This window comes from Vigna angularis, chromosome 3, assembly GCF_016808095.1.
Source record: "Vigna angularis cultivar LongXiaoDou No.4 chromosome 3, ASM1680809v1, whole genome shotgun sequence".
Lineage (NCBI taxonomy): Eukaryota > Viridiplantae > Streptophyta > Magnoliopsida > Fabales > Fabaceae > Vigna > Vigna angularis.
The window spans coordinates 35,924,962-35,949,672 of record NC_068972.1 but is presented as its reverse complement, the minus strand read 5'-3'; the positions used below and the strand labels follow the sequence as shown (position 1 = coordinate 35,949,672).

The following is a 24,711-nucleotide window of genomic DNA, read 5'->3' as shown; positions in this document are numbered from 1 at the left end:
TTCTTATTTTTATTATACTGAAACCAATAATATATATCGAATTTATTACAATGAACTAACTATCTATAAATATTATTTTAATCGTAAGTGTATCTTTATTTAATTTTATAATTTACGTGTGTATGATGTTTATATTAAAGGTGAAATTCAATCTGTTTTATATATGTTGTTTTTCAGTCCGGATTATTAGGATGATAAGAAAACGTAGAGTAAAAGGCATGATGTTATTAACTTCTGTGACAGAAAACAGTTATTAGCAAGAAACAACGACGACCCGACGATCCGACGACCCGGAAGAGTGTCAGTGCATGCAATGTTTTACTGTCACAGTGAAGCACGACTATGGAGTCTAGATAAACTTGTTGAGGACGAATTTGGCGAGATCTATACCTCCAGAGGTGATGCCATCTGAAAGCTTGGAAGCAAAAGACCAAGAGTGCACGTCGTGGGTTTCGGTTGACCCGTCAAGCAACCCTGTGGTGGCAGAGAACCCAATGGTCACCCACTCCGGAAGAACGCTCTTCAGGTCCACTCTCTCAGACACGATGTAGCTCGCTCTCCGAGAAGGGTGAACCAGAGAGGCCACCAAGAGCTGCGTCGAGGCGTCGTACGTGATCAGAATCTCCGCGTTTTGCCCGTTCGCCAAACCCCACGACGCCCATCTGATAGACTCGATGGAGTTCACGTCGATGCCAATGTGACGGGGTTCCGGGTCCCACTTAGGGTTCGAGTAGGTGTCGAACTCCACAGCCACAGTCTGGGCGGAGCTGTCGTAGGTGGCGTTGTCGAAAAGACCCAGATAACCGGCGTTGGATTTGGGCTCAGACCCGACGGGTACGAGAGCAAATGCAAGCCCATCGGCGGTGCTTGACTTGTTGGGAGCGAAGATTTTGAAAGTGAAGGAGGTGGCGAAGCTGGCGACGCTGCCAGTGGTGCTGTCCCAGATTTGGATGGGGGCGGAGTAGAAGGCGCGGCCCAGAGATGCCGGCGTGGGTTTGCCGTTGCCTTTAACTTTGGTTAATCGTAATTGGCCGGCGGATGAGACGGTGGCGTCACCTTGGAGGATAAGGTTGGATGAGTCGAAGGATTGGAAGTTGAAGGAGAAGACGTTGGTTGAGTTTGCTTGGGTGAGAAGCACCAGGAAGAGGGCTACGGAGAGAGAGAGGATAATGGAGAAGTTGGAGGAAGCCATGGCTGTAAGGTCTTACAGTGATGGATGTTGATGATGTATAAGGATGAGTCTGTGTTGTGTATTTATAGAACAAAAACAGGACTCTGTCTCCAGATTCACACCATTCAAACACTTTCAAACCACTCATACATTGTCTCCTGCTTTCTTATTAAATTACACACGTGTTTTGGAATTTTATATTTTATTGCTTATTTATTTTTATATGTTAAAAAATGCATGCTTTTCTAGTTAACTTAAAATTATATATGATTTTATTGTTAGATAACATCGTCATTTTTTCATGTTATCACCTACGACCACTATTCATTGTTATTCAGTTATTTGTCGTTTTAAGCAACATAACTTGAATGTCCGATTACGTGCTTAAACAACTAAATTCTCGAAATAGATTTGTAATAATATTTCTCTTCCTCAAATCATCGCTTAATTAACGGTGAGTGATTCTTCCTGCACCTCACTCAGTTCATTCTACACCCCCAAATTTACCTGTTTGTCCTTCATTTAATAAAAAGTCAAAACGGTAATTAATGAATTTAATTTTTTTAACCCCAACTATTTTCCTAACTCCCAACCACAAAAATATTTGTTGGTTATAAACCCTGAGGTGCCCTCTTCTTCGTTTTGCACTGTAGCACTTTACTAGTTTACTGTATTGTGTATTGAATTGGATTGAGTTGTGGTTAAAATTCTCGATCGGGGTGGTGATAGTGTTGTTGGAAGATTTGGAGATATACTGTGACTGCAGGAGGAAGAGGAAGAAGACATTGTGAGGTCCGGCAAAGAACACAAGTACGCAACCGCACTTCGAGGTGCGGAAAGACCCAGCCGCACTTCGAAGTGCGTTTTCTATTTTGAGGGCCGCACTTTGAAGTGCGGTTATGTGTTTTTTTTGTTTGCATGCTTATTTTATTTTGTTTAATCTTTTTTTGTTTATTTGATGCATTTTTTTTATTTATAGTTATATTACTACATTATTAATTATTTATAGTTATAGTTATATTTATAGTTATATTACTACAATTGTATTATTAACATATTATATACAAAAAAATAATTAATAATGTAATAAAAAATATTCAAACAAATAAAAAATAATATAAAAATTTTAAAAAATTACATATATAATAATTAAATTATTACAAATAAATTCAAAATAACAATTATTATTTATTTCAATAAAAAATTTAATCATTATTTCAATTTAAAAAAAATTAAAAAAGTTAAATAAAATTAAATACATTATTATTATTAGTATCTACTGGTTCACATTAGTATCTAGTGGCTATATAGTGTCAATAAACAATTTTACATTAGTATCTACTAGTATAAAAAAACAATTTTACATTAGTATCTACTCATATAAAAAAACCATTTTACAGTAGATATACTGTCAATAAAAATTGAAAAAAAATCATAACATCAAAAGATTTCAACCACACATTCAATTCAAATAAACAAACTAGTGTCAAAAGCCTATTATTCTCTAAACTGGATATTAGATCACATACATATCAGATCACATACATATAGAGATATTTAATTAAAAAAACTAAGTTTCAAAACAAAGGTTCAAAACGACATTTAAAAAACGCAAAACGCAGTTCTTCTTTGCCGCACATCGAAACACGGCGCTGTGTATGTGTGCCGCAGATCGAACTGCGGTTCGTGCTTACCGCAGTTCGAAATGCGTTTATCCTTGCCGCATATCGAAATGCGGTTCTGATCCGTGCACCTCCAACGAGCTCCGAACACGACCCAGCAACCGAACCAACTACATATTACAGCAAACAAATATAGTAGATGCAAGCTACTAACCTGGACGCCAGCTCAGATCTGTGAGAAAAACGGAGGAACGCGAGCAGTTTGGGATGGCAGAGACAACACGGAGAGAAAAAGAGGAAGGAAGGAGGGGGTGTAGGTTAGGGTTTCACTGTGTGAGATGCGGCAGGGAAGAAGGGGAGTTAAAATTTAACTAAACTTTTTAAATTTTCTCTCTCCTCGTTGACTGTGACAAGGGCACACTTTGGAATTAAATTTTTTTTTTGAGGTGCAGGAGGAGGGTGGTGAGGTGCAGGGAGAATGACTCATTAACGGTTTGAACTTTCAATATCAATCCATCAAAAAATTAAGTCAATTAGATCAAAATTTAAAACCATCAATTTAAACCAAAATCACATCAATTTAAAAAAAAAATCCAACTAATTTAGTTCTCTAAATGTAGTCAAACTTAACATTTAACATTAACATTCATAATAAATAATTAATCCACATAAAAGTTACACTTGAAAAAAGAAGTCCTTCACGAATACTTTATCAACTTAACTAAATCAATAACAGTTATCTAACTTAGGATTTACCATGATACATTTCACTCTTCAAAGCTGAACACTATGAAGAACAAAATCTTAGTAATGACTTTGCGAGTTCTCATTGACCGTGTTAGATATATTATCTTTATTTTATATTTATCTTTTATCTTTAGTTAGTTTGTTATTATTTCTTATTTGTATTTTGGGCTTGATCCATATTCTTCTATTATAAATAAATGACCTTATGTGTATATTCAACATAAGGGAGATTAATCCTATACATATTTTCTCACTATATTCAACATGGTATCTAGAGCTTGGTTCTTTTGAGGAAAAAGTTTATGGTGCCTCTGTTACTATTTATGTCGCTGCCGGCAGTGGCGTCATCTACTATCGGCACTGGCGCCGTCGTCTACCGCTATTGTCTACTGCTACCACTATCAGAGTTCAAGTTTTGATTGACGATCACATGGTTTTGATCATCTCCGTCATGCAGCCACCATGTCATTAACGACACCTTCATCAAAGCTCTTACACTCTCAGCATCTTTTGAAGTTATGGATTTGCTCCCTTTTCTGTCATGCATGATGGCGTGTCCAATAGTAATTCAGAGCGTCGAGGTCGCATTCATCGTGTATTGTTGCACGTCCCATCTCCTCTTAGGCAGATATTCAGAGCATCGAGGGTTCTCTTTTTCCTTTTTCAGTTGCCTTGATTGGAGAATCTTGGATTTTCAAAGTTTCTCTCTCCTATTGATCCATGACTTCTTCCACTATTGTCTCTTCTGACCTCTCTTTTGTCAATATTGTGTTTGACTCATCCATATATGCTTTTTTGCCATGGAAAAGATGGTTTTTGTTATTTTATTTATAGTTGTGGTGGCTCTCCAACAATTACCTCTTTATCCACTGATAGCATTCCTCAAGGGTGATTTGTAAGAAGAGATTTACATGGAGCAACCTCCCAGATTTGTTGCTCAGGGGGAGTCTTCTAGGTTGATATTTCGTCTTCTATGTCATCTTGCAAATCATTAGTAATTTAGTGTCACTCGAGTGCAAAAGTAGATATTTTCACTAAGTCTTTATGGATTATATTAGTAACAAGCTTGGTATATACGACTTGTATGCACCAACTTGAGGGAGAGTGTTAGATATATTATCTTTATTTTATATTTATTTTTTATCTTCTAGTTTGTTTGTTATTATTTCTTATTTGTATTTTGGGCTTGCCCCATATTTCTTCTATTATAAATAGATGACCCTATGTGTATATTCAATACAAGGGAGATTAATCTCATACATATTTTTTCACTATATTCAACATATCGAAATGAGTTCTTGAAAAATATTAGTTGTATTTATAGGATCAACATAAATAATTAGTCTATATTTTTATTGAAATAATACTTACCTATAACATATAATAATAATATAGATAACAATAACATAATGATAATAATAATAATATAATAATAAATTGTTGAAATTAGTTATGATATATTTGATATAATCTAAATAGATATTAGTTTGACTGTTCAATAATAAAAATGTTTAATAGTTTTATTGGGTTGTATTCTTTAATATGTCCATTGAGTAAGATAGAATAACCATGTTATATGACAAAAAAAACAAAGAATTTGAGATTTGAAAAATAAAATTATTCAAATCAAAATTTGATTGATTTTAATTGATTGAAACTTTATTACCTTTTAACAGTAAAAAAAGAAAATCACTATAATATATATAAAATAAATTTGTATATATATAACCCCCATAACTTAAGATATTTAAAATATTTATTTTAAATCCTTTCAACAATTTTCAATAGTGAAAAGTTATTCTTTTCAAATTTTATTTTAAAAAATAAAAATAAATATAATAAACTGTAATAGATCGATCTGCATTGTTGACAGCGGAAAGGAGTCCTCCAAAAATGTTATCATGGCAAAATGGGTTCTTTTTTTCTTACCTATTTTTGCTTTTCTCTTGCGATTTAATTAGGTCAAATTTTCTTCGCATTGTGGCTTTGATTTTACATAAATAGACATGTAGTGCAGTTTACTTTAAATGGTAAACTAATTTTAATAACCGTATTTATTAAACTTAAGCTCACTTTTGATTCCTGTCATTTCTTGAATATGATATTTCAGTCCTTATGAAATTATAATATGAGAGATTTGATGTTCCAATTATTTAAAATTAAATAATTTTAACCAAATATTAGTATCTTACATAATTCTTTACAGAAAATTTTGCAAGCTTTTAAATAATAATAATATTAATTATTGATTTCATAAAATATTGGTTTAATAATTTTCGAGTTCCCTAATTTTGTTAAGAAATTTCATTTAGGTTCTCAATTATTTTTTTTCATCTAGATCTCTATTTTCGAAAAATTAAACCAATTAAGTATTTGCTGTTAGTTTCGTACTAACATGTTTAAAAGAAATGTTACGTGTCAGTTCCTATTCTTTTTAATTATTTTTATATTTTTAATTTTATTTTTTAAAAGTTAAAAAAAATAAAATTAAAATGTCATGTGTCAAACTGATGTGACACGTGACAATGATAGTGTGAGATGAAACTGACAGTGCCACATATCATTGTCAAGCCACGTGTCATTGCATTACTCTCAGTTTGGTCCTTATTGTGTCTCAATTTGAACTCGTGTATTTTTATTTTGTCTCAATTTAGTCTTAATTTTAAAAATTAAACAATTTTACCCCTTCTCAAATTCAAACAAAAATTAAATGGTATATAAATCTTAACAAATATTTTTAACAAGATTAAGTTTAACTATATTTATATTTACTTAATTATATAAATGTTAATTATGTTATTTAAGTATACCTATAATGGTTTAAAAAAAAGTGACATAACATGCTAGTGTTAATTACCGTTTTCACGAAAACTCTTTCCAATTTTTTACTTAACAAAAAGTGAAATTTCACATCAATAATTTGTTCAATGAGCTAAATCACTTCAAAAATTAATACCATCATGTTATGTCACTGTTTTCTTTTAACTCTTATAACTCTTATAAGTATATTTAAAGAACATAATGTGTTAAGATTTATATACAATTTAAATTTTGTTTGAATTTGGAGAGGGACAAAATAGTTTAATTTTTAAAATTAGGTCTAAATTGAGACAAAATAAAATTTGAAGGATCAAATTGAGACAAAATAAAAATACAAAGACCAAACTTAGACTAATGCAATGACATGCGGCTTGACAATGACACATGACACTGTCAGTTACATGTCACACTGTCATTGTCACGTGGCATAATATCAGTTTGACAAGTGACATTAATTAATTAAAAAAAAATAAAAATAAATTAAAAATAATAATTAAAAATTAATAAAAATTTTCAAAAAAATCAGGAACTGACACATGACACCTCCTTTAACGGTGTTAGTACAAAACTAACGACAAGGATCCAATTGTTTTAATTTTTCAAAACTAGAAACCCAATTGAAAAAAAAAAATAATTGAAAACCTAATTGAGATTTCGAGACCTCGAAAATGATTAAACCTAAAATATTAATATAATAGTAAACAATATGCTAACTTTTTTTAACAACTGAATCATATATTAGCAGTCGATTAAAATTATTTAATTTAAAAAACAAGCTAAATTCGTAATTTAAATTAAATTATGAGATGGATAATAAATTTAAGTCAGTTTCTCTCCTTTTATTAAAACTCTTTCAAAGAGTGGTAGCGAATGGGGGACTTCCTATAACTATACTTTTCAAGGCACCTTTTAAAAACTGAAATAAATTTTCGAGGAAAAATTGTTTAATAAAGAGAGTCACACGTAAGTTTTCATGGATAATATAAATATATTAAAAATAGATCGTACATCGCATCTCTTTTATAAAGCTGTGGAGCTGGTAGCCACGTTCAACACGAGGGGTCATGATTTTTTTTATTTTTAGTGTCGAATAAGATAATGTGCATTTTTTTTTTCTAAAGTTGTAGCTTCTCTTGATTTTAATATTTTATTTATGAAAATTATTTTCGAAACAATACTAGCAATTGTAATCACTAAAACTTCTAAACACTCTTATAATTAGTATCGGTAAATGATGATGATTTTAGTTGTACGTATAAGGTGGAGGGGTATTTGAATTTTTAAAATAACAAAAAATCTTATTCAACCTCTAAATATATAAAAGCTTAAGATAACTAAATTAAATTTATGAGATTATTTTTAAGTATTATATATATATATATATATATATATATATATATATATATATATATATATATATATATATATTGTTATCTAGGATCGAGATATTCTTTCTAACTTAGTTTGTTCTTACATGATATGTTTTTCAAAGAGGTCTCAAATCAGTTATGAAAAGAAATGTTTCTACCTCACCATCAAACCTATATTTATATCATTTATGGTAATCAAACTTATTAATTGAGCATTAATAACCATTAATATACATGTTAACCGCTTATTAATGACTGTTATCTTATCAATTAGTCTTTAATCACCTTCAACGACTGTCTACACCGATCGATCTCGATTGACAACATGTTCGGCAAGCCAAATAGTACAATATATATACAATATATATATATATATATATATATATATATATATATATATATATATATATATATATATATATATTGTGTAAGAAATAAACATTAAGTCTAACTCAATATCAAAAAATGGACTTGTATCATTTTCATCCACTTATATATTTGGTAGAAGTCAATTTTACAGGATTGAGTTAGGTTTAAAATTCGCTTTTTAACATGGCATCAAATTCATAAATTAGAAACTATCTCACCAAGATTTATATTTTTTAAACATATCATTTTATTAGTTATTTGATTAGTATAAAATTATCTATTAATATTTAATTCCACGTATAAAATATATATAAAGGACATTTGTTAGAACTTTCACAAATTAAAGATAAATTCAATTTAAAATATATATATATATATATATATTATAAACTAATTTTATAATATAAAATTAAACTTAAAAGTCATTTTTTATAAGTATATTTAAATAAAAGGTTTAATCATTCACGAAGTTCCTATTTTTGCGTGGAATCTCAATTTAGTCCCGTTGTTTATGGAAATCTCAATTGGGTCCCAAATTTATGAAAATTGCAACAATTGGATCCTTTCCGTTAAATTGTCTCCAACGGCGTTAGTGTGTGTTTGACGTGGCACGCTGTAGTCAGTTTCTTAACTGACGTGGCACGAGTTTTTTAATTAACGTGGATTAATGATGTGCACACCGTCATCTCCCTCACGGCATATCCGTGTCCATTAAGCACACTGAGATGTACTCAAGGGTAAACTGGGTAAATTAAAAAAATTAAGTGCAGCCCTGCAATTGAGAAATCAAAATCAGATTGGGGAAAAAAATTGGTACTCCAAATCAGGGTTCGTGGGAGAGAAAAAAAAATCGTTCTTTCTTGGATTCGAGCGTTCGTGGGATAGAGAAAAAAAACCGTTCTCTCTGCAAAATTGTCTATATTCTTCTTAATCTCATCAATCGCAAACCTAACACCTTCCTCATTTTTCAGAGCAAAATCAGCACTCTGCAACATAGATTCAATCTTTATTTCCAATTGGTCAATGAGCACCCGAATATTGACGCTTGCTTTTCATAAATTGATTGAAACAAGGAATAAAACTCTTCAGTGAAAGGTCCCTAGCTTCCTTGAAACCCTTGAGCTCTTGAAATGTCTTCAAATAAGTAAACACTTCAACCCCATTTTGCACCTCTTCCTCAAAATAAGTAATTGCAAATTTAATGATAACATGCCTTTCGCGTGCTCGATTCAAGCATTTGTCAAGAAAGAAAGCTTTTTTTTTCTCTCCCACGAACCCTAATACGGAGTCCCAATTTTTTTTTCCCAATCTGATTTTGATTTTTCAATTGCAAGGCTGCACATAAATTTTTTTAATTTGCCCAGTTTGCCCTTGACTACATCTGATGTTGCATCTGTCCAATCCATTTTTTAATAAAAAAATTAATTAAAATTCGTTTTTAATGCCATGTCTGATTAATCAATACACTGATCATGTCATGTAATCCAAACTTAAACGCCCGTTTGTCCAATTTGACGGTAAGCCTCTAATTGCTTCAATTTTACAAAAACAAGGATCCAATTGAGACGCCGAGAAATAAAGGGACCTATTTGAGATTTTGGACGAAAATAAGGACCTACCGAAACATTACACCTAAATAAAAAGATAGTTATTTAGTCTAATTTTTATATTCGTTTTTAAGCTACACATGCTTACACGCACACAATTTTTTTTTTATGTGGAGATCCTTTGTAGTTTCTTTTTCAAACGCTGAAGATACGGATGGATTTGATGTTTGCTTACATGAAAAGTAGTGGAGGTTAGTTGGCCACGAGAAACACGTGGTATTTACGAATTTTTGTTTTTAACCAATAATTATGAAATAAAATTATTTTAATAACTAATTATTATAATTAATAAAAATATCACTAATTTTTATTTAAGTAACTAGGCTTGTTTCAAGGATTAAAAAGTTTTTTTCCATTAAAAAATTGTTGACAAATAATCATATGTTACAAATTTTAAGAACACTTACAATTTTTTTTGTTTTATATGAATGTAAGTACGATAGTTGGAGAAATGTTCATTTACCCAATCGTGATTGCAGATTAGATAAAATTTTTATATAAATTGAATTCATAAGATATAAATAAAAAATTAGTCGTGATTTTTCATCTTATTTTTATATATTTGAGATGGTGATTAATGGATATCTGTAGCAATTTGAAAGTGAAGATATGGAATGATTTATTTTTTCTTGAAAGCTTGATCTGGTACACGTCCATCATGTTTGTATGTCGTCTGACTATGTCCTATAAAATAATAGTACAATTATGTGTTTTTTTCTCTTCAACTCGTCGTTTACAATATTATCTTCATTTACATCTTTAAACATTGTTTCCGTCACTGCTCATTAATTGTTGACAAAATTTTTAACTTTTAATGGAAAAAAAATGGTAACTTCATCTTTTTTAATTTTTAATGTTTTTAACTTTCATGAAAAGGCATACTGAAGAGAACTGAGAAAAAAGTGTTGAAAATCATACTTATCTCAGTATGTAAACATCAATTAACAAAGTTATTAACAAAAGAATGAAACAACCAACCAAGGAAAATTTTAGACACTTAAGTTTTATGTTTAAATAATAAAAGTTATATATGAATTAAAAATAACTTATAATATATAAATAAATATAAATTTTATTTTATCAATAAATTTTATAGAATTTGAATTAAACTTAAAATTTACTCTTTAATATAATAAAAGAATAATGAGTTATGATTAATTTTAACAAAATTTATTATTGATAAATTTATTGTTCCACCTACAAATTTATTGTTCCACCTACTGAACTGAAAGTTATACATTAATTATAAATAAAATTAATTCACATATAAATTTCATTCCACCTACTGAATTGAAAGTCATACATTAATTATAAATAAAATTAATTCACATATAAATTTCATTTTATAAACTGAATATATAAAATTAAATAAAGTTTAAAATTCACTTCTTAATATTAAAAATTTAAATATCAATAAAATGTCTTATATAAAATAAAATTCAGAAATATAAGTTTTAAAATTTATATTAAAAATGATTTTAATCTTTTGAAAAAAAAAACAAACTCATATACATCATGTAAAAGAAAACATTCTTGATTTTTTAAGTTAAGATAAACCTAAAATTTACTTATTGAAAATTTAAATATTAATTAAATATCTCACTTAAAATATAAATAAAAAAGTGTATGATACATGAGAAAAATAAAATTCATAAATATTAATATTAAAATTTTATGTTGAAAGTGATATTTATTTTATACAGACAAACTCATATTTAATATAAAAGAAAACATTCTTAATTTTAGGTATTCAAATGCGAAAAATTTGTTGGAAGTTAGAAGTTATTGAATTTTAGGGGTCTTAGATCTTATTTTTGTAAAACTAAAAACAAACACATGAAATATAATTTTTGTAAAAAGTTGATGATATAATTTAATGTTAAATAAAAATAAGTAAAATTATAATTTTGTAAATTTAAAACTAACTGCTAAATAAATTAAGTATATTTTAATAATAAATTAAATATGTTTTTAAGTTTTCAAACCATTTATACTGTATGTGTTTACTAAACTATATATTTATTTCATTTTTACATTATGTAAAAATTACGAAATATGTAAAAATTATGCAAAATATGATTCCAATATGCATCTCTAAAATTGTATCTGTCGTATAAAAAATATTCTACATATTATTTGTTAAAAACAACATGTACTACATTATTTTCATAATATAAAAATGTAATTTAATTTAATGAAAAATAGAAATTTTATTTTAAAAATAAAAATATATATGTAATGTTTCATTCATTTAAAAGAAAAAAGAAAATCTATATTCCATTAATATTTTTTTTATCTCAAATATATTATTAATTTAGTCTCTCTCTATATATAGGGAATATGGATTTGTGTAGATGTAGTAAAATGTGGTCTACATTCATTATTGTTTAATGGTGAGATGCAGCTAGCAGTAGCAGTGTGGTGGGTACAACACCTCCATCATTGTGTCAGGAAAAAGATGTGACTCTCTTCATGATTTTTCTTGAAAGCGCCAACACAATAATAGTGGAATAATTTTTAATGTATGCGACAAAATTTTATTATGTTTTCAAAACTTTTAAAATCATTTTATACTATTCAGTGGTTTTAGTTTTAAAACAATTGTTATTTTATTTTTTATTTTTCGCTTCATATAAACTATTCTTTTATCATATTAAAATTAGGTTAAAAGAATGTGTTGTATGGTTGTATCAATGTTTTAAAAAAACTGTTTTTTTTTCTCTATAATTTTCATTAAACTTAATTTTTGTAACTATACTTTTAAGTTGATGAATTAATCCTCAGGCTAAAAAGAATGCGATATATTTCATTTGACTATGTAATAGTAAAAACATCACTCAACATAAAGTTTAAATATTTAAAAAAAAAAAGTTAAAACCACTTTTTTTTTTTAAGTTTCAGGTCTAATTAATCAATTTGAAAAAAAAAATATTTTTTTTATATATGTGTAAAAGTTGAACATGTACAAGAAAATTTATTTACATGTTTTGCTCAAACAATAAAACTAACGGCCTTAACACAGTGAATCGTGGTAAGGATGATCACAATCATAGTAACAGTACATAGAAATGGCATAATAATAATAATAATAATAATATATATGAATAACGTATAATAGTGACCACAAATAAAATAGAATGTTACCGAAAAAATTAAAAGAAACAAGTTTTTTAAACTAGAAAACAAAATTTCAAATATATGTTTTCTTTTAAAAATGAATAAAACAATGTTTCAAAATTGATTAAAAATCATTCCCACATAGTCTTTAACAAATAAAAAGGTTTTATTAAAAGAAAAAAGCCACAAATTCCCAACAAAAACAAAAATGTCCATTTCGATTACTTTTTTATTTCTTCTCCCTTTCAGATAAAATTGTTTCATATTTATATATATATATTTTCTTTTTTCACTATCTTGTTTCCTTCTTAGTCTTCTTTCTTTTGTTTTTTTCCCTAAAGAATCATAGGTCATGTGTATCTGTAATAAGATATGGTCTAGGTACATTTATGATGAGACATTTCTTTTCTGAAAGAGTAAGCTAGTTGTAATAAGTATAATTTCTTATGATTTATTTTAACGTGTCACACTTCACGAGTAACTAATTTATTTGTTATAATGCCTTACTCAAAGATTACATACACAATACTCAGAATTATACGTAGATTATATAAGCATTACTTGTCTATAGAAACTAAAAGAAATACAAATAAAAGAAAACTAAATTGTAATGTAACAAATAATAAATCAACACAATTTTTTATTAGGATTAATTTTGAAACGAAGGATTGTGTAAAGATTAAAAAAATAACATTTTAGAAGTAACAGTTATTTAAAAACGGTGAAACTCTATAATTTTAATATTAAAAAAAATGTTATAAAGAAGTTTCGTTATTTTAAAATATGTCATTTTTTTTGAAATCATATTTTTAGAATTTTTTTTACTTTTTTCTAAGATTTTTTTCTCTCTACTTGTCAGATTGAAAAATTGAGACGGTAAGATTAATCATTGTGGTAAATTCTTCAATTTGGATCGATCAATTTCACCATTCATATAAGTTGAGTTTTAGTATTTTTCTTGGTTTTTTTTTGTTATTTGTTACATGTGAACCTTCTTCCATTTGTACACATAAGTCATGATTGTTCTTGTAATGCTTTTTTCTATAGATAAAGCATCTTGCAAGTTGGAAAGAGTTTTGCTAATTAGGGTCTTGTGAACTAGAATGTTAGGTAAGGAATGTAACATCCCAAAAATATAGCATAAAACTATATAAAGGAGTTATCATATAATAATACAATAGGACAGTTACTGGAAATAAAGTTAACCTTACAATTATTACAAAATAACCATAAAATTTAAAACTTTACAAAGTTACTATACTATTACAAAACTATGTACACAACCGAACGGTTAATACAAAGTTAGAGTTGTGACTGAACGATTCACGCAAAGCTATAAACCATTATATGATCGAACGATCATAATCTAAACATCAGGGATCTCGCCATCCAACGCCTGCTCCAACGAACACTCTTCCCCCTCTGCTCACATCCAAAAGGTGATCATCGCAAAGAAGAATTACCGAATAAAAAACATAACAAATAGAAAACAAAAGCTTAAGATAGAGTAATTTAATTAATCATATGAATCATTCAATTAAAATAAGTATATACAAGCATGCAACATACGAGCATTTCAAGCATACCAAGATAACCAGATAATACATGTTATGACCGAACCAATGACTTGACAATACGAATTGTATGAATATATAGCTTAAGGCCGTTCTTGCACCCGAGTAGTGTAGTAACTAGAAAACCATCAGCTGCCACCCGAGGTTAGTCCGTTATAACTCACCCAAAAACTTATGGGCTAGGACTTCCTGCCATTCTCACACAATGCATTACTAATCTCTACTTGAGAATTGCAATCATCAGAATTTTAGGATGAACGCCATGAATTTCACTGTCCATATTCATACTTTACCACTTCAATACACATTCACTAAGACATTCCTCCTTGGAATTCTCTTTCATACCAAATTGAAATATAATATCTTATAATTGCATAACAACTCACGTAGTTAAAATTAACAAATTCTCAAACAATAATGTAAATTACATACAATGTCGAACACCCTATGAACGTTGGAAACCGAACGGAAACTCACTACCTATGACAAAACCGAACACCATTACAAGATTGTGTACCAGTACAAGACCGAACACTAGTACTAGACAAAATACTAGTACAAGACGAAGCGCTATGACCTAAGATGAACACCTACAGCTTAGTCCGAACACTTAAGATTGATACTGAATACTATTCATAAAACCTATCACTACTAAGAGACTGAGCGTTACAACAATATGACCGAACTGTGTACAAGAACTACTATCCAATCATAACCGAATAATCATGAACAGGGAAAGCCCATGAGAAGCCGAACACCTATAACTTAGGCCGAACGTATTTAAGACCTAATACAAGTACAAGGTCGAGCACTAGTATAAGAACGAGCGCTTATAAGAGACCACACAATCCACTAAGAACGATCGCTACTAAGAGACCACACAGTCCACTAAAAACGATCACTACTAAGAGACCACACACCCACTAAGAACGATCGCTATGATTAAAACAGAATACTAGTACAAGACGATCGATCATTAACTGAAAAACTCTACAGAAGTAAAACTCAGTTAAGACCGAACACAATAAGAAAGTCGAACGATCAACGAAGGACCTTCAACGAACTGCATAATTCTGCAGAATGACTGCAGAATTCTGCAGAATTATGCTCAACACCAAATCTTTACCAATTACCTTCGTTCTTCCCAACTTATAGTATACAGACCAAAATCACACCTACACAAATTTTCCATCTTTACTATCATACTTCCTCCCAAAATCACTCGGCCACTGAACAAGAATTAGGCAGAATCACAATCAACATGAATACAACACTTAAGAGTCTTCAATAACAATACCGAACACACAATCATTCAGTTTCACACACATGCAAAGCCATTAAACATCAATTTCATACATCATCAACCAAATAATTAAATTAACTAGCTTCCCTTACCTCTTGACCGAACAAAAAGCTTTGACACCTTCAGGAAATTGTTTGAACTTTAAGAAAATCTAAAAACACCTAAAGATCACCGATTTAAAAAGAAAGGATCAACCAAAAGACTGAGAACATGATTTGAAATGAGAAGAAGAAGCTGATTAACACATGCAATAGAATTTCCTTTGCATGCACCAGAAAATCGAAACACTAAGAAGAGAAGATGAAACTTACTGACTCAAATCACCGGATTAACTGGTTGACAAGAAATCCTTCAGCTCAAGGATAACCTAAACTCCTTCTGAACGAAGAACAATTGACTAACTGATGAAGATTTTTAGAGAGAAGAAGGAAAAAAGAGAATATCATAATTTTGGAGAGAGAGAGTGTGTGTATGCAGAGAATGGGACGAAATTTGAAACTTTCCTTTATATACTACTCTCAAAACTGAACGGTCCAATCCAGTGCATACACCTGTCCTGCTCTAATTTTCTATTAAATTTCTCGGCTTTCACAAGGAAAACTAGACTTGACTTACTTTGTAAGGTTCTTGCTAAATTAATGAATGCATCTTGATGGTTGATTTTTATGTTGAGAATGAACTTTAGTTATTTTTTATGAATTTAGTTTGTGTGAATATGGTTGTTTTAATTTTCATGATTTAAATGATTAGTTCATGTTTTTTGTTTGTTTGTGTTTGAGTTTGTGTGATTAAGAGAATTTAGAATATGAGCAATTGATCAAAGTGGCACGAGTTTTCATGTTTAAAATTGTTTTGAACCAATGCACTGAGGGGAAAAAATACCAATTAGACAAGGATCTTTCCTGTGTTTGATAAACCTAAACAAAAAATTATTATTTGCACCTATTTAGCAAACCAAAGAAAATGAAATATTTGAATTCAAAGCATGTTTTATTCTGTAAGCAATTTATTTACTAAGAGTACTTAAGATGCTGGATATTCACACATTCGTCATTCCTCCTTTCTTGAAGATATTTTGTCTTGAAAATACCTATAAAAGAAAATTAATATTTTAAATGTTTCTTTTATTGTTGAATAAAACTATTATAAATATTTGTGTGCGTCTATCTTTTCATCGTGACTATGTTATCTTAGTTTTCTTGTTTCATTGTAACCATTGTCATACCTTTATTACCTTCTTCATTGAAGTTTTAAGAAGAACGATGATGATAGCAATAAGTCTTTGGTTTTTTAACCAATTCATCCATTGCTTGTGATTTTATCCATACTTTACCTTACAATTGGTATACGAGTTAATAAATTTTTTATCCTATACAAAGGACATCTAACTCGATCTTTTTTTATAGAAAAAACAAGATTTTAAAAAAATAAGAATGAAATCTTTCTTGCATAAATTGATAAAGGAGTCTGAGATGTAACGCTAAATGATCACTTTGAACCAACTAAAAATGTGATAATTTTTTTGTTTCTAAAGAATTTTCTTTGTGGATACTTAATGAAAATAAAAAAGCACATTATGATGTAAGAATCAAGAACATAATGTCATTTGTTTTAATTCTTTGATGAATTTGATAAAAATTGTGTTCTTTAACTAAAGAAATGTGAGATGTTCTAAAAGGTTACACATAAAGACACTGAAGAAGTTAAGAGAGCATGGAAAAATATTCTCATATAACAGTATTAGATGCTCAAAATGATGCAAGCGAAAAATGTATATGATGTTAAAAAAAGTTCAGTTAGACAGTGAGAGTGAATCACCTTTTAGCTCCTAGGAAGACTTTTGACAGAGAAAAGTCTAATGTCAGAATCTTGAAAAGTTTAAATAGGCGATGAAAATCCAAGATTACTACTATATATCTTTAATAAAGAGACTTTACTATGATAAATATGACTATCTTATTTGGAAAATTGAGGGAACATGAATTAGAACTTGTAAGATTGGAAGAGGAAGAAAAATGAAAGAAGAAGAAAGGATTACCTCTCGATGTTGAAACCTGAATAAATGAGATATGCATGGAAGAGAAAGAGATGAACAATTCATGAAAAATTTTAATTTACTCAAAAAATTTGAAATGAAAAATAAAGACATTAGAACATGATATTAAATTGGTTATAGCATAATCGATGTGATAAAAACATGATGACAATTTTGTAAATAGTTGGAAGTATATTAAATTAATAGTGAAAGGAACCAAAATTAATATTCGTATATTAGATCAGTTATGGAGGGAACCGATCTAATATGCTATTTTTAAATATAAAAAAATCACGATGTCATATTAGATCGTTTATAGGGAAAATCGATCTAATATGCTTCCTTTTCTAAAGCGTGAAACTCTTTTCTCTCTTCTTTCATGTCGTGCCTTCCTTGTCCACACCCATTACCACTGCTCATGCCTTCCCTCTTGCATCTTCCCTCCATTGTTGAAGCTTCCATCTCCACTGGACCATATTTGTCGCTGTCACGAATCCGTCCAAGGCCATAACACCATTGAAGCTTTTATTTTCCTCCATGCACCATGAACTTGTCCAGGGCCACTGAACTGTTGAACTGTCCATTGCCACCGCCACTCTGTGCTTTACACACTAGGCACCACCTCGCCATTGTTGCCACACACCATGCACTACACCACACCGCCACACACCACACTCCACCCACACACTACAAAACCACTAGTCATGAGAGCATGTTATTGAAGCTTTCGTTCAAGTTTCTCCACTCACTGGTCACGAGACCACCTCTTAAATCCTCTTTGTGATTGCTTCCCCATCATTATTCCATTGGTAAAAGGTTAGTTTCTATGTTATTCAAAACTTGATTTGTGTTGAAATCTTGAGTTATGATTTTTTTTAAAGAATTACGCTTTAATACTTAGTTTGTATGCTACTTCAAGCTAGATTAGAGTTATAAAGTTTTGAAGAGAATTAAGCTTTAATAATAATATAGTACATGATATTGTGATAAATTGTATTAATGATTTATTGTATTAATATATCTTTTTTAGATATGTATAAACCTAAGATGTAGTTGAGATATTTTTAGTAGAGCAACCAAAATATGGTTGTAAATCAAACCTTAAAATTCATCCAATGGAATAGTTTTCATTAACGAAACCATAATATGTAAATAGGTCCATAAAAACCATTTATCTTTCTTTGCACATCTTGAGTTAAGAATTGTAAGATCCTTGAAAATATTTGTTAAATGCTAAAAAAAAAAAATGATGAATAGTAAATTGTGAATAGTAAAAAGTGAATAGTAAAAAAAAAATAATATTTGGAAAGGATAAGTGTTCCACGTAGCTTTGAGATCAGAATTCATCAAATTGCAAATAAAAAATTATTTTTGTAATAGTAAAATGAATAAAAAAATGAATAGTTAAAATGAATAGTAAAAAATGAATAGTAAATTTTTTTGCTATAAATAGCCAAGGGGGGAAGGTTGAAAATTTACACCAAAGAACTTAGAAAATTTTTTGAGAAGAGAGTTGGAAGAATTTCTAATTTCAAAGGGGATATTCTGGAAATTTTCAGAGAGCGAGGAGATTAAGTCTGTAATAGAGGTAAGGGGAGCTAACTTTGAGTGTTTCCTTTTGTATATGCTATATTTTTGCTTTTGTCTGATCTTAAATCTTGAATATGGAGTATTTTGTTTCTGTATGATCTTGAATTTTAAATGAGAGTATGCTTTTGTGTTGATACCCAAGTGTGATAGTTGTAAAATGTGATGTTGATTATGTTTTGCCATTTGTATGTTGTTTATTTTTGTATTTTGGAAGGATTAGAAATTTTCTAACCGGCTCTGCCAGATTCAATTTCTTGTTTCCCCAAACATTTTATTGTTTTCCTTATTTATTTTAGGTTTAATAGGTTCGGAGGTCCCTATATTTGTGGGTTCGTTTCAATTGGGTCCTCCAATTTTGAAAGTGATCAATTTGGTCCCTAATTTAACAAAATTGAGTCAATAATACCCTTTCCGTTAAATGCAATGGACGTCATTAACTTTTTAAACATGTGGTATGTTGAAGCATCCTTCAAATAAAACTGTGCCACCTGCAAATAAAAGGATGCCTCAACATGCCACATGTTTAAAAAGTTAACGTCGTCCATTATATTTAACAGAAAGGGTATTATTGACTCAATTTTGTTAAATTAGGGACCAAATTGATCACTTTCAAAATTGGAGGACCCAATTGAAACGAACCCACAAATATAAGGACCTCCGAACCTATTAAACCTTTATTTTATTGTATTTTGGAAGGATTAGAAATTGTCTAACCGGCTCTGCCAGATTCAATTTCTTGTTTCCCCAAACTTTTTATTTCTTTCCTTACTTATTTTTATTACATTTTTGGAAGGATTAGAAGTTGTCTAACCGGCTCTGCCAGATTCAACTTCTTGTTTCCCCAAACTATTTATTGCTTTACTTATTTATTTTATTGCATTTTTGGAAGGATTAGAAGTTGTCTAACCGGCTTTGCCAGATTCAACTTCTTATTTCCCCAGACATGTATTGTTCTTGTTATTTAATTATATTGTATTTTTGGATGGATTAGAAGTTGTCTAACCGGCTCTGCCAGATTCAACTTCTTGTTTCCCCATGAATTTTTATATTAAGATTATTTTTATGATTGTCAAATATTGTATTCTTCTATGACCATTTATAGTAATATTTTATTATTAATTGTTTATAATTATCTTGTATGAATTTATAAATATACGAATGTTGAACTGATGTTCTCTTGCGAAACTGTTTTATGACTTTTATTATATTGGGGGTTATAACTTAAATTGTTAAATTGTACATGTTGTGATATGATGAATTTATTGAATGAGTTTGTTGGATGAAATTGATCTTGTTGGAAGGTTTGGAGTAAGGGTTTTGTAATAGCTTGTATATGAGTATTAAATAGATATACAGATACTGTTTAAGGTTGTTGTGAGAGGAAATAAAAATATTAAAATTCGGGCATTTTAGATTTAGAGCATAAGAGAACAAGGTAGATAAATTAAATAAATAAATTGTTAATTATTGAGGGCCTCCCTTTGTTGGTAGGATAGAGGAACCTTAAAAACCTGAGTTGGCACATCCCTGATCATAGAGCAGCCCTGGCCTGGTCCAGTCAGTTGTGACTAGTCATATGTGCTGGCGTCGAAGGTGAGTTTGATGCGTTCAGACATCTGGGTCCTCTCCGGTGACCAATTGGGGTAAAGAAAGATCTCTAATAGGATGAAAATAAAATAAAATAAGTTGATTGTAGATGCATAAAGTTATCATGGTAAAAACTTCATATATATATTATTTATCGTTACATTGAGCTCAGACTTTAATATGTAGTTGCTAAGATATGTTGAAATGTTTTGGCTGATCTATGAATCTTTGATTAGTGAAAATATGTTGAGTTATACTCGTTATGGTCAAAATGAGTCTATAATATGAAGTATGATACCCGGCAATATGTTTAATTTATTGACACCAAAATAGGTTATTGTCAAATTATGATTAGAGAATGAACATGATTGAGTTATGTGGATAAGAGGTTATGAATTGTTGATTTGATGAAATGTTGGAGTAGATAAGAAAGTATGAAGTGTTGATTTGATGAAATGTTGGAGTGGATATAAGAAATCATTGCTTATGAAATGATGTTTCCTATGGGAAGTATTATGTTCGGTTTATACCATGAGAGCTTGATATGAGCAAAGTAACACCTGAAGTTTATGAAAGCAGGCAGCAAGTGGTCTGACCATAAGGCTTTGACATAAATATGTGGTTCATAAGTTTTATAGAAGCAGGCAGAGAGAGGTCTGACCATAAGGCTTCAGAGAGTAAGACATAGTATACAGGTGAGGCTTAAGGAAGCAGGCAGAGAGCGGTCTGACCATAAGGCTTCGTGAGTAAGCATGGTACAGTTGTAAGGTTTATGAAAATGAGGAAGATAATTTTGATAATGATGAATTAATGACATTGGGGTAATGATATTTTAGCAATTGTAGAAATACACGATTGAACTATTTTTATTATAAGTTTAATGACTGATATGATATGGTTGGCTTACCCTTATTTGTTTGTGCTATGATCATATAACTGATGTTATATGTGAATAGATAATGTTGCAGATGCGGTTGAAAAATCTTAGAGATGAGAGAGATGCGGGGAAAAACTTTCAGGGATATTTTGTAAAAAGAATAAATTTGTATTGGAAAAATTATGTTGTGTAAAACTTATAAGTTGAAATTTCGAATTTATCTTAAGAGGTGAAGACTATATTGTTTGAAGTTTGTAAGTTTGGTATTGTACTTTGGGAGAATTGAAATAAAGTTTGATTGTTTATAGAAGATATCAAGTTAATTTAGTCTCTACTAACAGTAATACCCTTTAAAATATTAGGGTGTTACAAGAATCGCATAAACTTTCATACAAAGTGAATGTTTATAAGCAACACGATCATGTGACGTAGAATTTCGTAAAACAAAGTATACAACATGTCTTTTAAACCAAGTTCTTATGTTGTGTAGTAATGGATTGAAGTTGGATGAATGTGAGATAAATCACTAATGTGTATGATAATGGTGTTGAAGAGTTTCTACAAGTTGCTCAATGGAATGATTGTGATATCACAAAAACAGACTTGCTATTAAAAAAAATTCCAGGAGAATAGGCCTCGATTATAGAAAAAATCGAGGTAGAAAGCTTGTTTACTGCCTCGGTTCAACCACAACCAGTGCCATAGGGTGCACGTGATTTAAAAAAAAAAACAAATGGCTTTGGCATCGGTTCTAGCCTGAACCGCTGCCATATTTTTTTCTTACTACTTCGGGTGCAGGGGAACCAAAGCAGAAACTTTTGACATATTATCTCGATTAGAACCGAGGCCATAAGTCTCCCACCTTTTTACCTCGCTAGTATATGCCTCGGTTCGAAAGCAAAAGCATATTGTCAAAAACAGTCGTTGTCATTTTCCTTCGCTGCACTAGTGACATGACCTCTTATATTAATGTGTAAGTTGAACTCACTCACTTTAGCTATTAAGTAACTAATTCCAAGTCATTAATTAAATTTCTTGTTTAATAGGTCTCATTGGCAATCTATGATTATTTGTCTAATGGACAATACTATCGTTTGGTTATGCTCATTGCACAAGAACATGCCTGCAGCCATGAAAAATATAGTACATAGGTATGTGGGAGCTATAAAAATATTGTTATTAATGCCATCAAATATGTTTAAATGAATAATGACTTTTTTTTAGTGATATATGAATGTCTACAATATGTTGGAAGGTAAATCCACTTGATCTTAACATAACTTCCAAGTGATTTCTCGTAAGGTATTAGTTTCCATTAAGCTTATTTTATAGTAACTTGTATTATTTTTCATATAAAAGTTACATAAATTTCATATATTAGAGTGATAAGCAACAAAGTTGCTTTGAGTGTGGATACTATGTTATGTACTGGATGTGGATCATAGCTCGTGTTGGTCTTAAAAATTCTTGGGATGAGGTAAAACATTAAAAGATTAATCTTTGATATATGTTATTATGAAATAACTAATATACATTCCTTACTATAACTTTTTGACAATGTTGAACCATTGAGATTTGAGATGATTGAAGAAATTAGGACTAAATAGGTCAAATCGTTTTTGTTAGGTAAAAATTACTTCATATGTATCTTTCTTTTGTTATTTGTTTAGTATTAGTATTATCTTTATCATCTAGGAAAACTTTTGGTAAAATCCATTGTTAGATTTGAATTAGTATCCAATTTTGTCTACCTAGAACTGTATTGTGTTATTTTGAATGCAACAACTTTGAGTTTATTACAATTGTAATCAAAACTTTTGAAAAAAAATAACAGATAATAGATTTTTTATGGCATTAACCGTTCTAATACATAACCTATTAAATTGGTTAAGGTCATAATCGTTCTAATACATGTTTTCTTTTTCAAATTGATGCAAATATTATATGAGTTATGTAATAAATTCCATAACTAATGTAATAGTCCTTTCGAAAAATGTTGTTTTGACTTTTTCAATCAAAGGTAAAAAACTAATTTCTTCAAAATCGATCTAATAGTTAAATATATTACATCAGTTATAGAGTCGATTTAATATATCTAAGACATATTACATCACCGCATATTATATTAGTTATATAACCAATTTAATATACATTTCAAAATTGATTTAAAATCTCTTTTTTACACTCTAATACAAAAACAAAAGTAGAAACAAATTTATCATGCAAGGTTTTAAGAAGTAAGAACAAGAATCAAACTATACATGTGAAACCTAATAGACCTAATATCATTTGCGTACCTAAAAATTATTTTTAATCTATCACTACAGGAATAATTAATTATAGAAGCAGTTTTCTTCCGACGAATTTGAAAACCCAGATAACTCTAAGCGGTTTTAGATGAAAACCGCAAAATTTTCTTACAGTTATAAAGAAAACAGCAACTAACATTTATTATTTATTTATTTAAATAATAAATATTGCATCCCGTAATCATATATTCATATTTTAAAACTGTGTTTTTAACTTAACCCAAATGAACAAAGCAAAAAAAAAACCCTAGCTGCCTCATTTCTTTCTTTCCCTCTATCTTCCGGCTTCTTCTTGTCGTGGTTATGCGATTGAAGATCCTTGCGACAACTCCGGCAAGCCAGAGCCCCTGTGGTTTGGTTCGCCGAAATGGGGATGATAACCCGTGCCTTCAGGTTGCGCCCACAGACGAAGAGAAGACCACTATTTACTGGCGGCGGAAGTGGCAAGGGAGGAAAAGAGGACTTGCGTTGCATCCAACAACTCTTGCCGAACGGGAATGGGTGGCGGCGACTGACTTTGGCCGGCGGGGAATTACTTTATTTCTCTCTGTTTCTATTTCTATTTTAACCTTTCATCTCACCACCATCATCATTTACTAACCTTTCTCTTTCT

At 30.0% G+C, this 24,711-nt stretch overlaps 1 protein-coding gene across 1 annotated transcript; it reads right to left on the bottom strand.

Annotated features, from left to right (window-relative positions):
- Window positions 1-205: 205 nt before the first annotated feature.
- Window positions 206-1,241, bottom strand: LOC108325020 (lectin DB58). Its single transcript, XM_017557994.2, has one exon. The coding sequence runs from the start codon at window positions 1,190-1,192 to the stop codon at window positions 350-352; it is 843 nt and encodes a 280-aa protein (XP_017413483.1). The 5' UTR covers window positions 1,193-1,241; the 3' UTR covers window positions 206-349.
- Between the last annotated feature and the right edge of the window lie 23,470 nt (window positions 1,242-24,711).

Excerpts from the sequence above, each read along its gene's own strand:
- LOC108325020 (XM_017557994.2), bottom strand. The coding sequence starts at position 1,192 with ATGGCTTCCTCCAACTTCTCCATTATCCTCTCTCTCTCCGTAGCCCTC.